We start from the raw sequence: 18,281 nt of genomic DNA on the forward strand, positions 1-18,281 counted from the left end.
AGATACATAAGGTTCACGAGAGGCTTGACAGAGTCGGTGCTGAGAGGTGGTTTGCCCTCGTGGGAAAATCTAGGACCAGAGGGCATCACCTTAGAGTAAAGGGATCGCCCATTTAAAACAGAGCTGAGGAATTTCTTCTCAGAGGGGAGTGAATCTGTGCAATTCTTTACTGCAAGGGCTGTAGAGGTGGGGCCATTAAATATGTTCAAGGCTGAGATATTCAGATTTTTAATCAGTAAGGGAATCGAGGGTTCTGGGGATAAGACAGCGAAGCGGAGTTGAGAATTATCTGTAATGATCTCGTTGAATGACAGAGCAGATTCGATGGGCCGAATCGCCGACCTCTTCTCTCACATCTTATGGTCGAATGGTTTTGTAACAAGTTGTGAATTGGAATGCACTGTCTGAAAAATTCAATAGTGATATCCTTAAGGGAATTGGAAATTACATCAAATTATTTAATATTCGCAGCGGAGATAATTTTGCTTTGTTTTGATAATCCTCACTCCACTTTCCCACCTTATCCCCATTACTCTCGATTCCCTTGCTGATTAAAAATCTCTCTATCTCAGCCTTGAACTTAATTAACAACCCAGCCCCTGCAGCTCTCTGCAGTTAAGAATTCCACAGATTCAGTCTCCTCTGAGAGAAGAGGTTCCTCCACATCTCTGTCTACTCATCTGTGCTGACTGTTGATGTATTTTTGGTTTCTAGGTGTTTTCTATGTTCTCCTTTAGTAGGTATTTCGTTATGTTTCCAAACTGATAAGCTGACTGCTCGATAGTTCCCTTCCTTCTAAAATATTCATGTAACATTATCTATTCAGCAGGTCTCTGACACCATACCCTTTTCTAATAAATTATTAAACTTGCACAATTGTGATTCTGCTATCTCTTTCCCAGATTCTTTTAAAATGTGCGAATATGATCTCTCTAGACACTGGCTTTACCCTCATTGAACTTGGTTAGTTTATTTCAGGCTTTTACTTGTTTTTTTCTGTGTGGGTGTATGTACTTGGAAAGGAAAAGCATCACAAGTGAAAGAGCCTGGGAATGGACTACTTGGAAAGCTTACCAAGAGACAGTGCAGGCATGAAGGGCCAAATAGCCTCCTCCTGGGTTATATGTTCTCTTTCAAATCTCTCAATAAATGTATCCTGGATTGTTCTGGTCAGTATATCCACCCTGGACTCTCAAACATTGTCTCCATAACACAGGCTCATGAGTAGTTTGTCTACCTGCAGAACAGCAGCAGGGCCCTCACTGTAATTGAAGATTCAATCTGCCCTCAATTTCCCTGTGAGACTCCTGCTTCAGTCCCCAGCACCAGGGCCAATCATGCTGACAGGATGAGCTGCAGTAGGCTGGGGAAGAGGCTCTTGTCGAGACAAATCTGGTATGGACAACTGGGGTCTTTCTTGAAAGGGAATCCAACTGAATTCTAATTCTTAAACTGCTTTGGTGAGGTGTGAACTGGTCGTCTCGAAATTGTTAACCCAGCAATGTAACCAGTACACGACTGTAACCAGGCTGTGTTTTGATCCTGTTAATTCTATGAACAAGATCTTTCAGATTTTTCCCTGTGGAGATATAATATTGATGGTTGGGTGGCACAGTGGTTAGCATTGCTGCCTCACAGCACAAGGGACCTGAGTTCAATTCTGGCCTCAGCTCATTGTCTGTATGGAGTTTGCATGTTCTCCCTCATGTACTTAACTAGCTTTCCCTTAACTTAATCTGTGCTGTTTGTCTCAAGTATTCCTTGCAGGGAGTTCTACATTCTCTCTGGTCTCTGGGTATGAGAAATTTCTTCTGAATTCTCTGTTGGATTTATCAGTGCCAATCATATATTCATCATCTGTGTTTTTCATTCCCCCCCCCCACCGCGCGCACGCGCGCCACAATTGGAAACATTTTCTCAGTAATGACCCTATCAAACCCTTCTATCAGGTCACCCCTCCATCTTTTTCCAAAAGAAAGGAGGCCCAGCATGGTAAGTCTTTCTTGATAGATATTACCTGAGTATCATCTTTGCAAATCCCTTTTTGACCTTTGGTAGTGCCTTCATATTCTTTTCATAATCCCATAAGATGTAGGAGCAGAAGGCCATTCAATCCATTGAGCCTGAGCCACCATTCAATGTGATCATGACTGATCTGTAATGATAGTTCTCTACCTTCCCATCGGATGTCTGTAACCCTTAATTTCCTTATTGATTAAAAATCTGTCTACCTCAGCCTTGAACATACTTAACCCAACCCTTACAGCCCTCTGTGGTAAAGAATCCCACAGATCCAAGACCCTCTGAGAGAAGGAATTCCTCTTCATCTCTGTCTTAAATGGGTGACCCTCTTACTCTGAGATTAAGCCCTCTGGTGCGAGACTCTCCCACAAGGGTAACCCTTGTCAAGCCCCCTGAGTATCCGATATGTCTCAATAAGGTCACACCTCATTCTTTAAAGTCCAGTGAGTACAGACCCAACCTACTCGACCTCTCCTGATAAGAAAATCCTTCCATACCCAGGATCAACCTAGTGAACCTTCTCTGAACTGCCTCCAACGCCAGTTATCTTTCCTTAGAAAAGGGGACTAAAACTGTTCACAGTAATATGGAGACAAGAACTGTGCACAATACTAAAACAGAGGTTTGATACAAGGTTAACAAAACAACTCTGTTTTGCAACTCTGTCTCTGCAGAAATGAACCCCAATGTGTTGTTTGCCTTTCTTAGGGCCTTATTAATCTGCAAACTTTGTAATGTAGAATCACACATGTCTGTGCCAGCTCGTGCAGTTTAGTTTCTCAGGACAGAAAGGGAATGAGTTCTGTGCGTGAAGTGTTTACGGTACCCTTCATGAGGGTAAAGCCAGCCACTGTCTGGGCGGAGCTTGCACGTTCTCCCTGTGTTTGCGTGGGTTTCCTCTGAGTGCTCCGGTTTCCTCCCACAGTCTGAAAGGTATGCTGGTTAGGTGCATTGGCTGTGCTAAATTCTCCCTCAGTGTACCTGAACAGGTGCCGGAGTGTGGCGACGAGGGGATTTTTACCGTAACTTCTGCTCTAGGTAAAACAATACCTCTGAGATTGTTAGTGAGTCAAAATACAGTGGCTTTTATTTCAGAGCTGTGGCTTTTATTCCAGAGCTTTGGGAGAACTGGTTCCTGACAATGGACTGCCAGACTTCTCATAGAACACAAATACAAGCGGGTATTTATACATCATGAATCTTAGTAACAGTCATGATACAAACTCCCAATTCTGGTCAAAATCTTTGATCTTCCTTTTTCAATTACAACGCCTGCGACTGCGTCGGCATCTCTGTCTTTGAAGTTACTTGTGTGATTGCGGTTTCCCAACAGCAGCTGTTTAATGATGTTTAATTAACATAAACAGGCAAGGCTTGCAATGTCTGCAAAATAACATTCACATCTGACCATCTATGTTCGTATCTGACCATTTGTCTTTATGAGAATTAAAGAACGAAAGACATGAATAAGTAATTTACATTAACGCCAGGAGCAATAGAAGCCTGGGAAGATCATATTTGTGATATATTCTCGGCACAAAATGCATTAACCCTTTCCCTACTTCACTTACATAAATGTGAATGTATGTATACTCGTGACACTGATAAATAAACTTATTTTTAACCTTTCCTGTTGTACATTTTTTTCAAATGGAATTTTGTTTGCTTTGCAGGAAATTCGCCATCTGCACCAGTACGTGAAGTTTGCAGTGCGGGACGTAAATGATGTGTTGGATATGGAATGGGAGCAACACCAGGAAAAGAACAAGAAACACAAGTGAGTGGTTCTGAATGCAGAGCTTGGGAATGTGCTTTAGTCTTCACATGCGCTGTCAATCATAGGAAAGTAAGAGCAGGAGTAGGCCACTCAGCCCTTTGAGCCTACCTTTATATTCAATAAGATCGCAGTTCACTTGGTTCCCATCTTCTCTACATTTTCCTGTCCTGCCCCTCTTTGACACTTGACCTCCTTGTCTATCAGAAATCTGTCGAACTCTGCTTCGATACATTCAGTGAGTAATATGTCCAAGGTCTGCATGCCTGAGTCTCGAGCACACGAGTCTCAGTTGAATGAGTACTGTATTGTCAGAAGTGTGATCTTTCCAATGAGACGTTAAGGCAAGATTTTAACTACCTGCTAAGGTGGATGTTGAATTTTCCCAAGGTCTCCAGTTTGAAGAACAAGATTGTTGTGTGTGGGAGCTTGCTGTGCACAAATTAACTGCTCGTTTCCCCAGATTATAACTGTGACTGCACCAGTCCTTTATTCATTGTAAAGCACTCGTGATCCCTGGACTTTGTGGAAAGCACAAAGAGAGCTCGTCTCGCTATCACTTCAGAAGTGACCAATAGGTTAGCCCCGAGTTCCTGTTCTCTGACCCCTTAAGCCCTCAAAGAAGAATTATAGAATCCCTGCAGTGCAGAAGGAAGCCATTCGGCCCATCGAGTCAGCACGAACCACAATCCGACTCAAACCCTCTTCCCATAATCCCAAATATTCACCCTGCTAACCCCCCCTAACACCAGGGTCAATTTAGCATGTCCAGTCAACCTAACCTGCACATCTTTGGATTGTGGGAAGAAACTGGAGCACCCAGAGGAAACCCATGCAGACACGGGGAGAATGTGCAAACACCGCACAGACTGTGACCTGAAGCTGGAATGGAACCCGGGTCCCTGGCGCTGTGAGGTAGCAGTGCTAACCACTGTGCCGCCCTTGCCTGTGCACTAGTGCATTTTCCTTCTGATTTCAGTATTCTGAACATCGGGAAGCTGAAGGATTGTAAATAGCCCCTCCCTCATTGGCGAATCGAGACTAATATCTGGGAATCCTTTAACCAATCGCTGTGCAGTTTTATCAGTCCTGCATTTTTGATCCCAAACCAGTTGGTGAATTGTGAAACTGGACGCTAATCCATTTCTTCATAAGTTTATGTACAGAATGAAGCATTAGATATTTCTTCCTATCCATTATCTGCTGTGAACCAGCAATCTTTCTTTTATAGAAGCTCCAGGTAATTATCTAAACAATGCCCTTCATCTGTGTGTCTTAACAACAGAACTAACATCCATCAGCGCTGCAGGCCAGTGAGGGCTGACAGCTAAAAGAAAGGATTTGCTGCAAGCGTTGACTCCAACATGTTGACCCTGTGCATACCCACCCCCTGCAAGTGCTGATACCATCAGATGTAAACCTCCCTCTCCCCATACGTCTTTGTAAATATTGACACCTATCTGGGACTTCAGTGATTCCCACTGACTTGAGATCTATTTTCAGAAATAGTTTGTGCTGCACAGCAGATGGAACGTTGTCATTGTACAACAGCAGATTGCTCTAAAGTCATCGACCAAGGTGGCGCAGTGTTAGCACTGCTGCCTCACAGTGCCAGGGACCTGAGTTTGATTCCCAGCTTGGGTCATTGTCTGTGTGGAGTTTGGTGGACTGGCAATGCTAAATTGCCCCTTAGTGTCAGGGGGATTAGCAGGGTAAATGCATGGGGTTAAGGGGATGGGGCCTAGGTGGGATTGTGGTCAGTGCAGACTCAGTGTGCCGAATGGCCTTCTTGTCTACTATAAGGATTCTATGATCAAATATAGAAATCTGTGACCTAATCTTGCAGATCCCTTGAAGTTATGTTTTTTGGTGCAGGTGCGCATTTGGCCATTGAAGGTTTCTATGCAGCTGCATAGAATGTATAGTTCAGAAACAGGTCACTTGGGCCATCAGGTTGATGTTAGGTGTTGATGCTTCGTATGAGCCTTCTTCCACCCTCTTCTAACCCTATCAATATATCCTGCAATTCTTTCTTCCTTCTGTGTTTATCCACCTTCCTTTTAAATGTTGCTGTACCACTTATCTCAACTACTTCCTGCAGTAGCAGGTTTCCCATTCTCACCATCTGAATAAAGACATATCTCCTTAATTTCCTATTAGCTTTGTTCGTAATTATATATTTGTGGTCTTTGGTTCTCATCTCCCCAGCAGGTGGAAACATCACCCCTCCATCCACCCTATCAAACCCTTCTATAAGCCTCAAGGCCTCTTATCAGATCACCATCAATGACACAGGCTTGTCTGTTCAGTCCTTCCTGCTGTTTATAATCTCTGTTCCAGTAATGTCCCTGTAAACCTTTTTGCATCTTTGCCAGTGTCCCAAATCTTTTGATAAGGAGGAATGTGGAACAGTACGCCACATTTCCATTCGAGATTTGCTGCACAAGTGTACGCTCGGTGATGTTAAGTTTCCACAATCCCTGTCCTGTGTGGAGGAGCTGAGTGTTTTATCTTTGCTTTATTTGAATTTCAAAGCTCTCACTGTTTCATTCCAGACACTTAGTTCTACCGGAGAGAGAAGTGTTGTTTAATGCTTTGGCGAGTCATCATGAGATCATTACCCAGCAGGATAAGAAGATTAATGAGCTGATAAACAGCCTGCAGAACCTCCGTATTTACAATCAGACCTCCAAGTGGTGTATACCCAATGACAGATGTCTGGAGAGTGATCAGTGGTAGGTTTTAAAAACATCTTCATTAAGAACATTAGTGTACAAGGTTCTTGGTGTTTCACTGCATGCCTGCTGGGATTCAGTAGGTTAGCACTTTCAGCTTTGGCTGAGAAGATTGTGGGTTGAAGTGTTGCTGCAAAGACATGAGCACAAAATCCAAGCTGACATTTGCAGCACTAGAACATAGAAAACCACAGCACAAACAGGCCCTTTGGCCCACAAGTTGCGCTGATCCTATCCCTACCTACTAGGCCTACCTATAACCCTTAATCCCATTAAATCCCATGTACTCATCCAGAAGTCTCTTAAAAGACCCAAATGAGTTCACTTCCACCACCACTGACGGCAGCCGATTCTACTCACTCACCACCCTCTGAGTGAAAAACTTACCCCTGACATCTCCTCTGTACCTGCTCCCCAGCACCTTAAACCTATGTCCTCTCGTAGCAACCATTTCAGCCCTGGAAAATAGCCTCTGAGAATCCGCCTGATCTATACCTCTCAACATCTTATAAACCTCTATCAGGTCACCTCTCATTCTTCGCCTCTCCAGGGAGAAAAGACCTAGCTCCCTCAACCTATCCTCGTAAGGCATGCCACCCAATCCAGGCAACATCTTAAATCTCCTCTGCACCCTTTCAGTAGCTTCCACGTCTTTCTTGTAATGAGGTGACCAGAACTGCGCACAGTACTCCAAGTGGGGTCTGACTAGGGTCTTATAAAGCTGCAGCATTATCTAATGGAGTGCTGCACTGTTCATGGTGAGCTGTTGTTCTCTCAGCAAGATCCCATCGTACTGTTTCAGAGAGGAGCCGGGCTTTTCTCCATCTCAGTTTCTCTGCTCCCTCACCTGCTCCGACATTTCTCCTCCTGAACTTGCTGTACCCGTTTTCTCAAGACCAACCCTGACTTCATCAAACCCACTGATAAGGATGGTGCTGTTTTCTGGCATACTGACCTCTACCTCACAGAGGCTGAGCGCCAACTCTCAGATACTTCCTCCTGCCTCCCCGGGACCATGAGCCCACCCCCAAACATCAAGCCATTGTTTCGAGGACTGTCACTGACCTCATCTCCCCTGGTGAACTTTTATTTTTATAGAATCCTAGAATTGTACAATCCGTACCCTGCAGAGAAGGCCATTTGGCCCATCGAGCTTGCACTGACTCTCTGACAGAGTATTTTACCCAGGCCTTCTCCCTTGCCCTACCCCTGTAACCCTACACACATGACTAATCTATTTAACTTACACATCCTGGGACACTCAGGTAATTTAGCACGGCCAAACCATCTAACTTGCATATCTTTGGATCATGGGAAGAAATCAGAGCACCTGGAACAAAACCCACACAGACAGAGGGAGAATGTGCAGATTTGCCATAGATAATCACCCAAGGTCGGAATTGAACCTGGGTCCCTAGCGCTGTGAGGCAGCAGTGCCAACCATTGTGTTGCCGTCCACAGCTTCCAACCTCATAGTTCCCCCAACCCTGCCCAGCCTGCTTCTATTTGCTTCCTAAAATACATGAGCAGGACCGCTCAGTAGACCCATGCCTGTTTCAGCCACACAGAACTCATTTCTTCTTGAATTGATTCTCACTCCCCTTGGGGGGAAAAAAGAATTCTGTTCTTAGTTGAGTTGTTTCTTTTTGCCAGCGGAGCTTCTGCATTTCCACCAGTGAGTGGCCTGAGTCCATCTAAAATACTCTGCAACTTGCTGGCTAGTTGAGACATGGCCAGTGGGATGAAGGGAAAAGCTCTTCACCTTGACTTAAAAGTTGGAACGTATTCTTTATCCTTGCATTGCAGTTCATGAGTTGAATAGTTTTGCCGAGTTGACCTTATTCTGTACGAGAACTGCCGTGTTTTTAAAAGTGCCACTTTTATCAGCCCCTATACAAGTCGTGTAAACGCTCTAACCATTTGTCTTGTGCAGATGCCTTCATGGCCTTAGGTAATAAAACAAATTGAATCAGAGCAGGAGATGGATTTTAGGCTATTTTTGTAGGTGCAGTGCTGACTCAGAGGAAAGTATTGGTGTCTTGGCAAAGTCCCAGCTCCCGCAGGTGTTAAATTGGATAGATTTTGACCTTCGGATGAAGCTTGTTTCGTTGCCCTGTTAATGTACTCAATTTGCTCTTTATTAAATGTTGGACACCTGAGACTCTCCGCAGTCTGTGGGGGAGCTGAACCACCTTGTAAATTCAGCCTGGGTGAAAAGACGAATCTCACTTGGAACTCTTGAGATATTTCAAAGGTAACTGTAAGGATGGCACCTTTGATAAAGAGCTGGCCATCACAGAAAGTTATAAAAATTGGGACACCATTTGGTCCATTGTATCAGTGCTAGATCCCAAACAATCCCAGACTAACAATTTATGAATCAATTTTTTAACCACACCTTCAATTTCTGTCCTGATTTATTGTTCCTTTAGCTGGGATACTGAGCTGGAGATGCTTCGCAATGTTCTGGTAAAAAGTACTCTGGATGCAACTCCGAAGGTGACTCCAACTACCCCAGGTAAATCATTGCTATATCATTATCCAATGTGTTCATAGAGAAAGGGCCAAGTGTTTGGGGTGAACTTTTAAAGTAATGGTTTTTTTCTACGTATACTGTTGCCTGCTTCCTTTTGTAGACTCGAGAGTCAGGGCTGAGTATTGATTTGACTTGGTGTCTCATTACAAATGGAGTTCAGGGATTCCCGTGCTAGCTAACTGACTGCAGCTGCTCCAGGAGTTGAGATGTTGCCATCGCAATCCCTCTCCTGCCTACAGTGGGAATTCAACCTGGCATCCCGCTGGAAACTGTGTTCCTGGACATCGGGACACAATAGAACCACGTTCAGCTCTTCACTCTGATATGTCCTGATGGAATCCTTTGGAACTGCTCCTTCGGGAGAGGAGGGGATTGAATGGGGGAACAGGGGAAGCTGTTACACTCGGGTAATGGAGGTGGCTGTTGTCAGATTTGGAAGCTTCAAGACCCACTCAAGAACTAAAGCCCATAATCTAGGCTGACAGTCCAATGCAGTAGTGAAGGATTGCTGCACTGTCAGAGCAGCAATTTTTAGGGAAACAAGGGACTTATATTTGCATTAGCGGCTTATATTCTGAAATGCAGTCCAGGTGTTTCAAATTACTCTTGTAAACAAAGCTTCCGCTCCACTTCTAACAGTGAATCCAGTCCAGGTTTTACAGCACCTCTTTAGGATTTCTTTACAAATAAGGGAAAGCTTAAAGTGGGTTTAATTTAATGTTTCTGTGCCTGGAAAGGTAAAGCTATTCTTAAATTAATGCTAGACAAAGGTGTGGAGGCTGGTTATATGTGGAGATTGGTTCAGTTCAAACCACGTTCCTGTTGTGTCGAGAGGGTGAAGAGTAAATAAACTCGAAGTGGTAAGTGGCAACAGGTGCTGAGATACTCTTCAGAAGCACTTTGTAATTAGTTGTAGCTGAATTTGTTGGCAAGTGGAACCCACACACCGGGGAGTGAACATCTCTGAACTTTGTCAGGAGAAGCTGCACAGAACAATGGAACTGTAAAGAGGCTTTCAAGGAACCAGTCACAGTCTGGATAACCAGGGAATTGAGACAGAAAGAATGGCTTAAGACAATTGGTGTTAAGAGGGCAGAGACTGAGATATTGTTCAAAAGAATCCAAGAGCATTCAAAAGTGTTCTGAGCTAAAGAGACAAGTGCAATAACCAGATTGAAAGTGGGAAAGCAGACTTCAGAGGTAAATCAAGAGTTTGATGCCATTTTAAGAGTCTGCGAATTGAGAGTTGAAGCAATTGCGAACAGTTTGTACTGCAGCCAAAACAAAGAAATCCTAAAGAGGTGGTGTAAAATCTAGACTGGATTCACTGTTAGAAGTGGAGCAGAAGCTTTGTTTGCAGAAGTAATTTGAAAAACCTGGACTGGTATTTGGAATGTAAGCCATTAATGGAAAGCATTATTGTGAAAGAGGCTTTTAAAATGTGTTCTTTGGAAGTGGCGAGGACAATGATTGGGGGATTCTGAGGAGAAGTCTAGGAGACACAAACTTAGGTTCAGAGTGGAATGTGTGAATTTGACAACAGCCAATCTGTGTGCTCAAAGGGACTTTGTGCTAGTGAGACCATTGTAGCTTAAGATATACTTTGTAAACCATGCTAATATTAGAATGTATGTGTAATTGTTAAGCTAAGTGGGGAGTATAGCAATATTGCATCATAATCCCATTTTTTTCATATTTAACAATTTCTTTTTATGTTTCTCATGTGCTGGTGCAAACTCAATGGGCTGAAGGGCCTCTTCTGCTTTGTATGATTCTATAATAAAACTAATTAATTAATTGTTCTGTAACTCTGTCCCTCCTGCTTATAACAAGAGTAATCATTCCAGTCATTTGAACCATGGTTTTGATTTGATTTATTACTGTCACATGCATTGTGATGCAATGAAAAGTATTGTTTCTTGTGCGCTATACAGTTAAAGCGTACCATTCATAGAGAAGGGAAGGAGAGGGAACAGCATGTAGTGTAACAGTCATAGCTGGGATGTAGAGAAGAGGTCATAGAGGTTTACAGCATGGAAACAGGCCCTTCGGCCCAACTTGCCCATGCTGCCTTTTCTTTAAACCCGTAAGCTAGTCCCAATTGCTCGCATTTGGCCCATATCCCTTTACACCCATCTTACCCATGTAAGTGTCTAAATGCTTTTTAAAAGACAAAATTGTACCCACATCTACTACTACCTCTGGCAGCTTGTTCTAGGCACTCCCCACCTTCTGTGTGAAAATATTGCCCATCTGGACCTTTTTGTATCTCTCTCTCTCTCTCTCTCACCTTAAACCTATGTCCTCTAGTTTTAGACTCTCCTGTCTATGGGAAAAGATACTGACTATCTAGTTGATCGGTGCCCTTCATTATTTTATCGACCTCTATGAGATCACCCCTAAGCCTTCTATGCTCCAGAGAAAAAAGTCCTAGTCTATCCAGCCTCTCCTTATAACTCAAACCATCAAGTCCTGGTAGCATCCTAATAAATCTCCTCTGCATTCTGAGAGAAAGATCAGCCCAATGTGAGGTAGGTCTTCCATTCTGGAATTTTCCTGTCCGGTTATAACATCAACTGGGGTTGTAAAGGAATGAAATGTTAAACTGGATCTGTTGTCTTAGATGAAAGTGAAGATCACATGGGTGGGATAGGTATGTTTCAGCTGCTGTTCTTTGTGTAATGCAGTTCTGTCTAACCAGTGAGCTGTAACTGATAGAGAATCACTTCACCTCCCAAAATCTGTTATTGAAAGCTGCATACAGTTTCGCATGGGATGGTTGAGCCCCCCCTTACCATTCCTCATGTTCAGTCCTTAAACAATTGTTGCTCTGGTGTTGACCTTGTCTTCGTTAGATAAGGTCGTAAAATGCACAGAAGGTGGCCATTGGGCCCACCTTGACTATGCCATTCGTTGATAGAATCATTCAGTTATTGCTATTCCATTGCCCTTTCCAAGCAACCCTGTACGCTTTTCCCCTTGAATATTTATCTATTTCTCTTGAGAATTAACTATTGAACCTGCTGATAGGTTCTGAAGTATGGTCTCACTTTTCTTTAAAGGGCCTCAAATCTGGATGAGCACTTGTAGGTAATAAAACTGTCAGGTTATGTGGAAAAAGAGGGAAGTGGGCATAGCTAAACTGTTCTTGCAGGGAGCTGACATGGACTTAAAGGGCCACATGGCCACCACCTGTGCTGTAACCTTTCTGAAATTCTAAAGAGATCCCAGAAACCAAATCTTGTTTCGGTGGGAGTGCAGTACAACTCTGAAATGGTTAAAAGTGCCATTAACTTTAAGTCAGCAATTTATTTTAACTTGGAACCATGTGCATGCAGCCAAGGATAAAATTCATCAACTCCAAACAAAGCTAGAGATAGAAGAAATACAAAGTACCCCCTCCCAACATGGGATAGTGATACAGATTTCCAGGGGATTTGATTTGATTTATTATTGTCACATAGATGGCGCAGTAGCGCAGTGGTTAGCACTGCTGCTTCACAGCTCCAGGGTCCTGGGTTCGATTCCCGGCTTGGGTCACTGTCTGTGTGGAGTTTGCACGTTCTCCTCATGTCTGTGTGGGTTTCCTCTGGGTGCTCTGGTTTCCTCCCACAGTCCAAAAATGTGCGGGTTAGGTTGATTGGCCATGCTAAAATTGCCCCATAGTGTCCTGAGATGCGTAGGTTAGAGGGACTAGTGGGTAAAATATGTAGGGAAATGGGGATAGGGCCTGGGTGGAATTGTGGTCGGTGCAGACTTGATGGGTTGAACGGCTTCTTTCTGTACAGTAGGGTTTCTATGATTCTATGTATTGGGATACAGTGATAAGTGTTATTTCTTGTGCGCTATTCAGACAAAACATACTGTTCATAGAGAACGGCGGGGGGGAGGGAATGAAAAGAGGGTGCAGAATGTAGTGTTACAGTCACAGCTAGGGTGTAGAGAAAGATCAACTTAATGCGAGGTAGGTCCATTCAAAAGGCTGGCAGCAGCAGGGAAGAAGTTGTTCTTGAGTCGGTTGGTACGTGTCCTCAGACCTTTGTACCTTTACCCTACGGAAAGTGGTGGAAGAAAGAATGTCTGGAGTAGAATTGATTTGGGTCAGTTGACGACAAAGTAAAAGAACAGGAAATGCTGGAAACACTCAGCAGCCAGTTCAGGGTCTGTAGAGAGTGAGATGAGATTGTACTTTCGGTACAACCTTGATCAGGATGGCAAAACATGCTTATCACAGTACCGGAAGATGGTGGAAGAAAGAATGTCTGGGGTAGAATAGATTTGGGTCAGTTGACAGTTTAAATTGGAGCTTCTGCTGAGAACAGTCTTTTGGGTTTTAGAGATGCACGGCTGAAATGGGAGCTCGATGTTCCAGGAAGGTTTGATGTGTGTTGGGCAGCGTCCAAAGAACTGGTTCTGCATTTGTGTCTACTCGTTCTTTTTTTGTAAATTCAATTAAAGTTGAATGCACAGCACTTGGCAAAGGTTTTGTTCTGTTTGGGGAAAATGGTTACATTTGTGTTTCTTATCTCTTGCGAAGGTTCCAGGGCACTTTGCGCATATTTAATTCATTTTGAAGTGTAGTTGTGGTTATGCAGTTTGATGCAGCAGTCATGCCTGTGCGGCAAGATCCCAGAAACAACAAAGTAAAATGCTGGAAACACTCAGCAGCCAGTTCAGTGTCTGTAGGGAGTGAGATGAGATTGTACTTGACATGCAACCTTGATCAGGACAGCACAACATGCTTATCACAGTATCAGAAGTAGAGGGATAAATGTTGGCCAGGACCCAAGTAGAATATCCTGCTCTTTAAGCGATATCATCCGATAATCACTCTCCTCTTGAGCTATAAGATTTTCCCAGTTGGTCTTTCCCAGGACACACAGATATAAACATAGAAACATGTAAGATAGGAATAGGAGGAGCCCATTCGGCCCTTCAAACCTGCCCTGCCATTCGTCACAAACATGGCTGATTGTCCAACTCAATAGCCTAATCCTGCTTTCTCCCCATAACCTTTGATCCCGTTTGCCCCAAGTGCTATATCCAGCCACCTCTTGAATACATTCAATGTTTTGCATCAACTACTTCCTGCAGTAATGAATTCCACAGGCTCACTGCTCTTTGGGTGAAGAAATGGCTCCTCATCTCTGTCCTAAATGGTTTACCCCGAATCCTCGGAGTGTGACCCCTGGTTCTGGACACCCTCCATCACTGGGAACATCCTCCCTGTGTCTACACTATCAAATCCTGTTATAATTTTATAACTCTGAGATCCCCCCTCATTCGCCTGAACTCCAGCAAAAATAGACCTAACCTAGGCAATCTCTCCTTCTACATCAGTCCCGTCATTCCCAGAATCAGCCTGGTAAACCTTCACTGCACTCCCTTGAGAACAAGAACATCCTTCCTCAGTAAAGAAGACCAAAACTGCACACAAAATTCTAGGTAATCTTTAAAGGCTACAGGTCAACTAGGTAAAAAGGCATAAGGAATTCATGGCTTTATAAACGGAGACACCTGAAAACATAAACAAGGAGGGACCATACTAAATTTTTCCAGTTTATGTTGGAACATTGTGTCTAATTCTGGGGAGAAATATCATGGGAAGAGGGGGCAGAAGGGAATTAACGTAATGCTACCAAGGATGATGGAGTTTAGTTTTGTGGAAAAACTAAAAAAGCTGGAATTATCTGTGGAATTTAGGAATGGAATGGTGGTCAAAATTAAGAAAGTGCTTTTTTTAAATTCTTGGGGTCTGAGCATCGCTGGCAGTTGTCCATCCCTAATTGGCTGAGAACTTAGTGACTTACTGGACTGTTTCAAAGGGTAGTTAAGAGTCAGCCACATGGCACTAGAGTCTTAGGCCAGACTGGGTAAGGATGGCAAGTTTCCTTCCCCAAAGGGGCACAGTGAACAATCGATAATAGTTGGCTTGGTCACCATTACTGGGACTAACTTTATATTTTAGATTTATGAATTAGGTTTAAATTCCTGTCGTGGTGGATTTGAGCCCATGTGCCCACAGCATTAACGCTGCTGCCTTACTGTGCCAGGGACCTGGCTTCAATTCAACCTCGGGTCACTGTCTGTGTGGAGTTTGTGTGTTCTCCCCCTGTCTGTGTGAGTTTCCTCTGGGTGCGCTGGTTTCCTCCCACAGTCAAAAGATTAGGTGAATAAGCCATGGGAAATGTGTGCGCTTGAAGGAACAGGACAGGAGTGAGAGCCTGGGTAAGGTGCTCTGTAGAGAGTTGGTGCAGGCGATGGGCTGAATCGCTTCTTCTGCACTGTGGGGATTCTATGATGCCAAACCTCTGGATTACAAGTCCAGTGACATGGCTACTATACCACATGTTGGTAGATTGATTTGATAATGTGTAATATCTTTTTCTTTCTGACCTTTAGGTAAACTGTCTCCAGTGAAGCAATCCCAGCTACGGAACTTCCTTTCAAAAAGACAGACTCCACCCGTGAGATCCACTGCACCAGGTAACAAGTAAATCCTTCAGAGCAATAGCCACTTCTGATGCATGGATTCAATCGTTAATTACAACTGTGTAAGGGGAGTGGAAGCAGACTCAGTTGGAACTGACGGGTCAATGGAGCTCAGTGCTGACACTGAGCCCCCACCCGCCAACCTCCATATTTCAATGAGAGAGGTGCTGAAAGCTTCTAACTGTTTATGTTAACTTAAAGGCTCTGTTCGTTTCGGGCAGAAATATTTGGGTTTTCTCAGTGATTCGCATCTTGTAATGTTCAATCACTCCTAGTCTGCTTTAATATCTTCAAATCCCCTCTTGTAGCATGCAGTCACATTTACTGTTTAACATGGTCTGCAGTCACATTTAGTGTTTAACATGGTCTGCAGTTAAAACCCAAGCTGCAAAGTAGGACAGGAAACAACTGGGCAACAAGTCACCATTTGGAAGGAATATACCTGTTATACAGTAATAGCCGTACCCACATTGTACAGCCAAAGCATTTCTGAAAGACGTGCTGGTTAGTAGGTGCATTGACCCCAACAGGTACCGGAGTGTGGTGACTAAAGGAATTTCACAGTAACTTAATTGCAGTGTTAATGTTAGCCTTACTTGTGACTGATAAATAAACTTTACTTTTACTTATTTTTAATACTGTTAAATCTGGCTTTGAAAAAAACAAAGTCTTTGCGATCTCTTAAAATGCACCCTGCTACTTGTTCTCAGGGTGGTAATCTGTGCCATGCTGTTTATTCTTCCCCTGCAGCTAATCTGACCAGGTCAGCATTTATATCACCAAAATGTCTTGGTGAGTTGGACAGCACGATCCAAGTCTCTGCTTCACTGCGTCTGGATCAGGAAGGTCTCCAGCCTGAGCAACAGGAGGCGGCGCCATCATTCAAACATGCCCCTGTCTCGAGACTGCCCTCGTTCCCACCAGCAATGATCACTGCGCAGTCAACGCCTTATGGCAAACCTCCGCCGGCTGCAACTTCCACTCCCAGCACAGGTAAGAGCGGGGAGTAAAAATTCTGCTGACCGAGGTACTGTGGTAGCATGAAACACTTGCAGCTTTTCACCGCTGCAGCATGTGCCAAAGCCCTTCAGAGCCCAGCACTGTAATGTAGCTACTGTTCTATGTACTGAAAAGGGGGCAGCCAGTTTGAACACAGTGAGTTTCCACAATCAGCAACGGGATGAATGACCAGATAACCCAACTTGTGCTGGATCAATATTACCCAGGGCGAACTCCACTTTCCTTCACATTGGTACCATGAGATCTTTTACATTGGCTGCAGGGTGAAATGTCTTGCACTGTTTTTATATATTGACCTTTTTAGATGTGAAATATCATTTACATTACAAGTCGAAAACCTAGTGCAATTTTCAGAATGTTTGCAAAAGTAGTACTTTAAGGTTAATTGAACCATAGAAACCCTGCAGTGCAGAAGGAGGCCATTCAGCCCATTGAGTCTGTACCGACAATCCCACCAAGGCCTTATCCCTGCAGCCCCACATATTTCCCCTGCTATCCCTTTAATCTGTGCATCTAAGGGTCAACTTAGCATAGCCAATCAATCTAACTCACATATCTTTGGAGGGTGGGAGGAAACCAGAGCACCCGGAAGAACCCCATGCAAATACAGCGAGAATGTGCAAATTCCACACAGACAGTCACCGGAGACCGAGAATCGAACCCTGTTCCTGGAGCTGTGAGGCAGCAGTGTTGACCACTGTGCCAGATTGTGCTGATAGAGGGTGTACCGAGGTACTACTGACTTTGCTGCCAATGAAGTTGCTAAGGAAGTGCATTCTTGGCACAGTTAGCACCATTGAGTTGTGGCTTCCCTCGCTATGATTTATTTATAATAGATACTTTCCCATTGCGGTTTGCAAAAATGACAGGCTTGCCTTTGTGGTCACATCTTTTTTCATCTCGGGGTATTTCAAAGCGGTTTACAGCCACTTCATTTTGTTTTGAGATGTTGTTCCTGAAATATAAAAAATGCGGCAATCAATTTGCACACCTCAAGTTCTCAGAACAGCAGTGCAGTAATAACTGTGACACGCTGGCACAGTGGTTTGCACTACTGCCTCACCGTGCCAGGGACCCGGGTTTGATTCCTGGCTTGGGTCTCTTTGCGGAGTCTGCATGTTCTCTTCGTGTCTGCGTTTTCCTCCGGGTGCTCCGGTTTCCTCCCATATTCCAAAGATCATAAGACATAGGAGCAGAATTAGGCCACTAGGTCCATCGCGTTTACTCTGCCATTCTATCTGGCCGACATTTTTCTCATCCCCATTCTCCTGTCTTTTCCCCATAACCCCTAATCCCCCTGACGTGCGGGTTAGGTGCATTGGCCATGTTAAATTGCCCCTTCATGTCAGGGGGACTAGCAGGGTAAATATGTGGGGTTATGGGGATAGGGCCTGGATGGGATTGTGATGGGTGCAGACTCGATGGGCCAAATGGCCTCCTTCTGCACTGTAGGGAATCTATATTAAAAAAAAAGTAATTTTCGTGATGATAATTGAGCCAGAACCTGGGGGAGAACCTGCAAAATTGTGTCTGCGGGGTCTCCACTTCCACGCCCGAGGGCAGGTGGGGGCTTAGTTTTAACGTCTCTCCTGAAAAAGGGATTTACGGTCAAATAAGTTGTTTCTCAATGACACATAGCACTGCTGCCGTATTATCCTGTAGACTGTGACAGGCAGTAGAGTACTGGGACATTCATATAAAA

The 18,281-nt window shown here is 44.0% G+C and overlaps 1 protein-coding gene across 1 annotated transcript in view; it reads left to right on the forward strand.

The window, feature by feature from the left end:
- Positions 1-18,281, forward strand: part of nup214 (nucleoporin 214) — a 159,574-nt gene that overhangs the window by 42,300 nt on the left and 98,993 nt on the right. Inside the window, exons 17-21 of the mRNA XM_080211964.1 lie at positions 3,696-3,799; positions 6,352-6,531; positions 8,964-9,049; positions 15,470-15,553; positions 16,310-16,552. Of these exons, the coding sequence (XP_080068090.1) occupies positions 3,696-3,799; positions 6,352-6,531; positions 8,964-9,049; positions 15,470-15,553; positions 16,310-16,552 (697 nt within the window). The remainder of the gene's footprint in view (positions 1-3,695; positions 3,800-6,351; positions 6,532-8,963; positions 9,050-15,469; positions 15,554-16,309; positions 16,553-18,281) is intronic.

The sequence above is a fragment of the Carcharhinus amblyrhynchos genome, chromosome 25, assembly GCF_965287045.1.
Source record: "Carcharhinus amblyrhynchos chromosome 25, sCarAmb.v2.hapA, whole genome shotgun sequence".
Classification (NCBI taxonomy): Eukaryota; Metazoa; Chordata; class Chondrichthyes; order Carcharhiniformes; family Carcharhinidae; genus Carcharhinus; species Carcharhinus amblyrhynchos.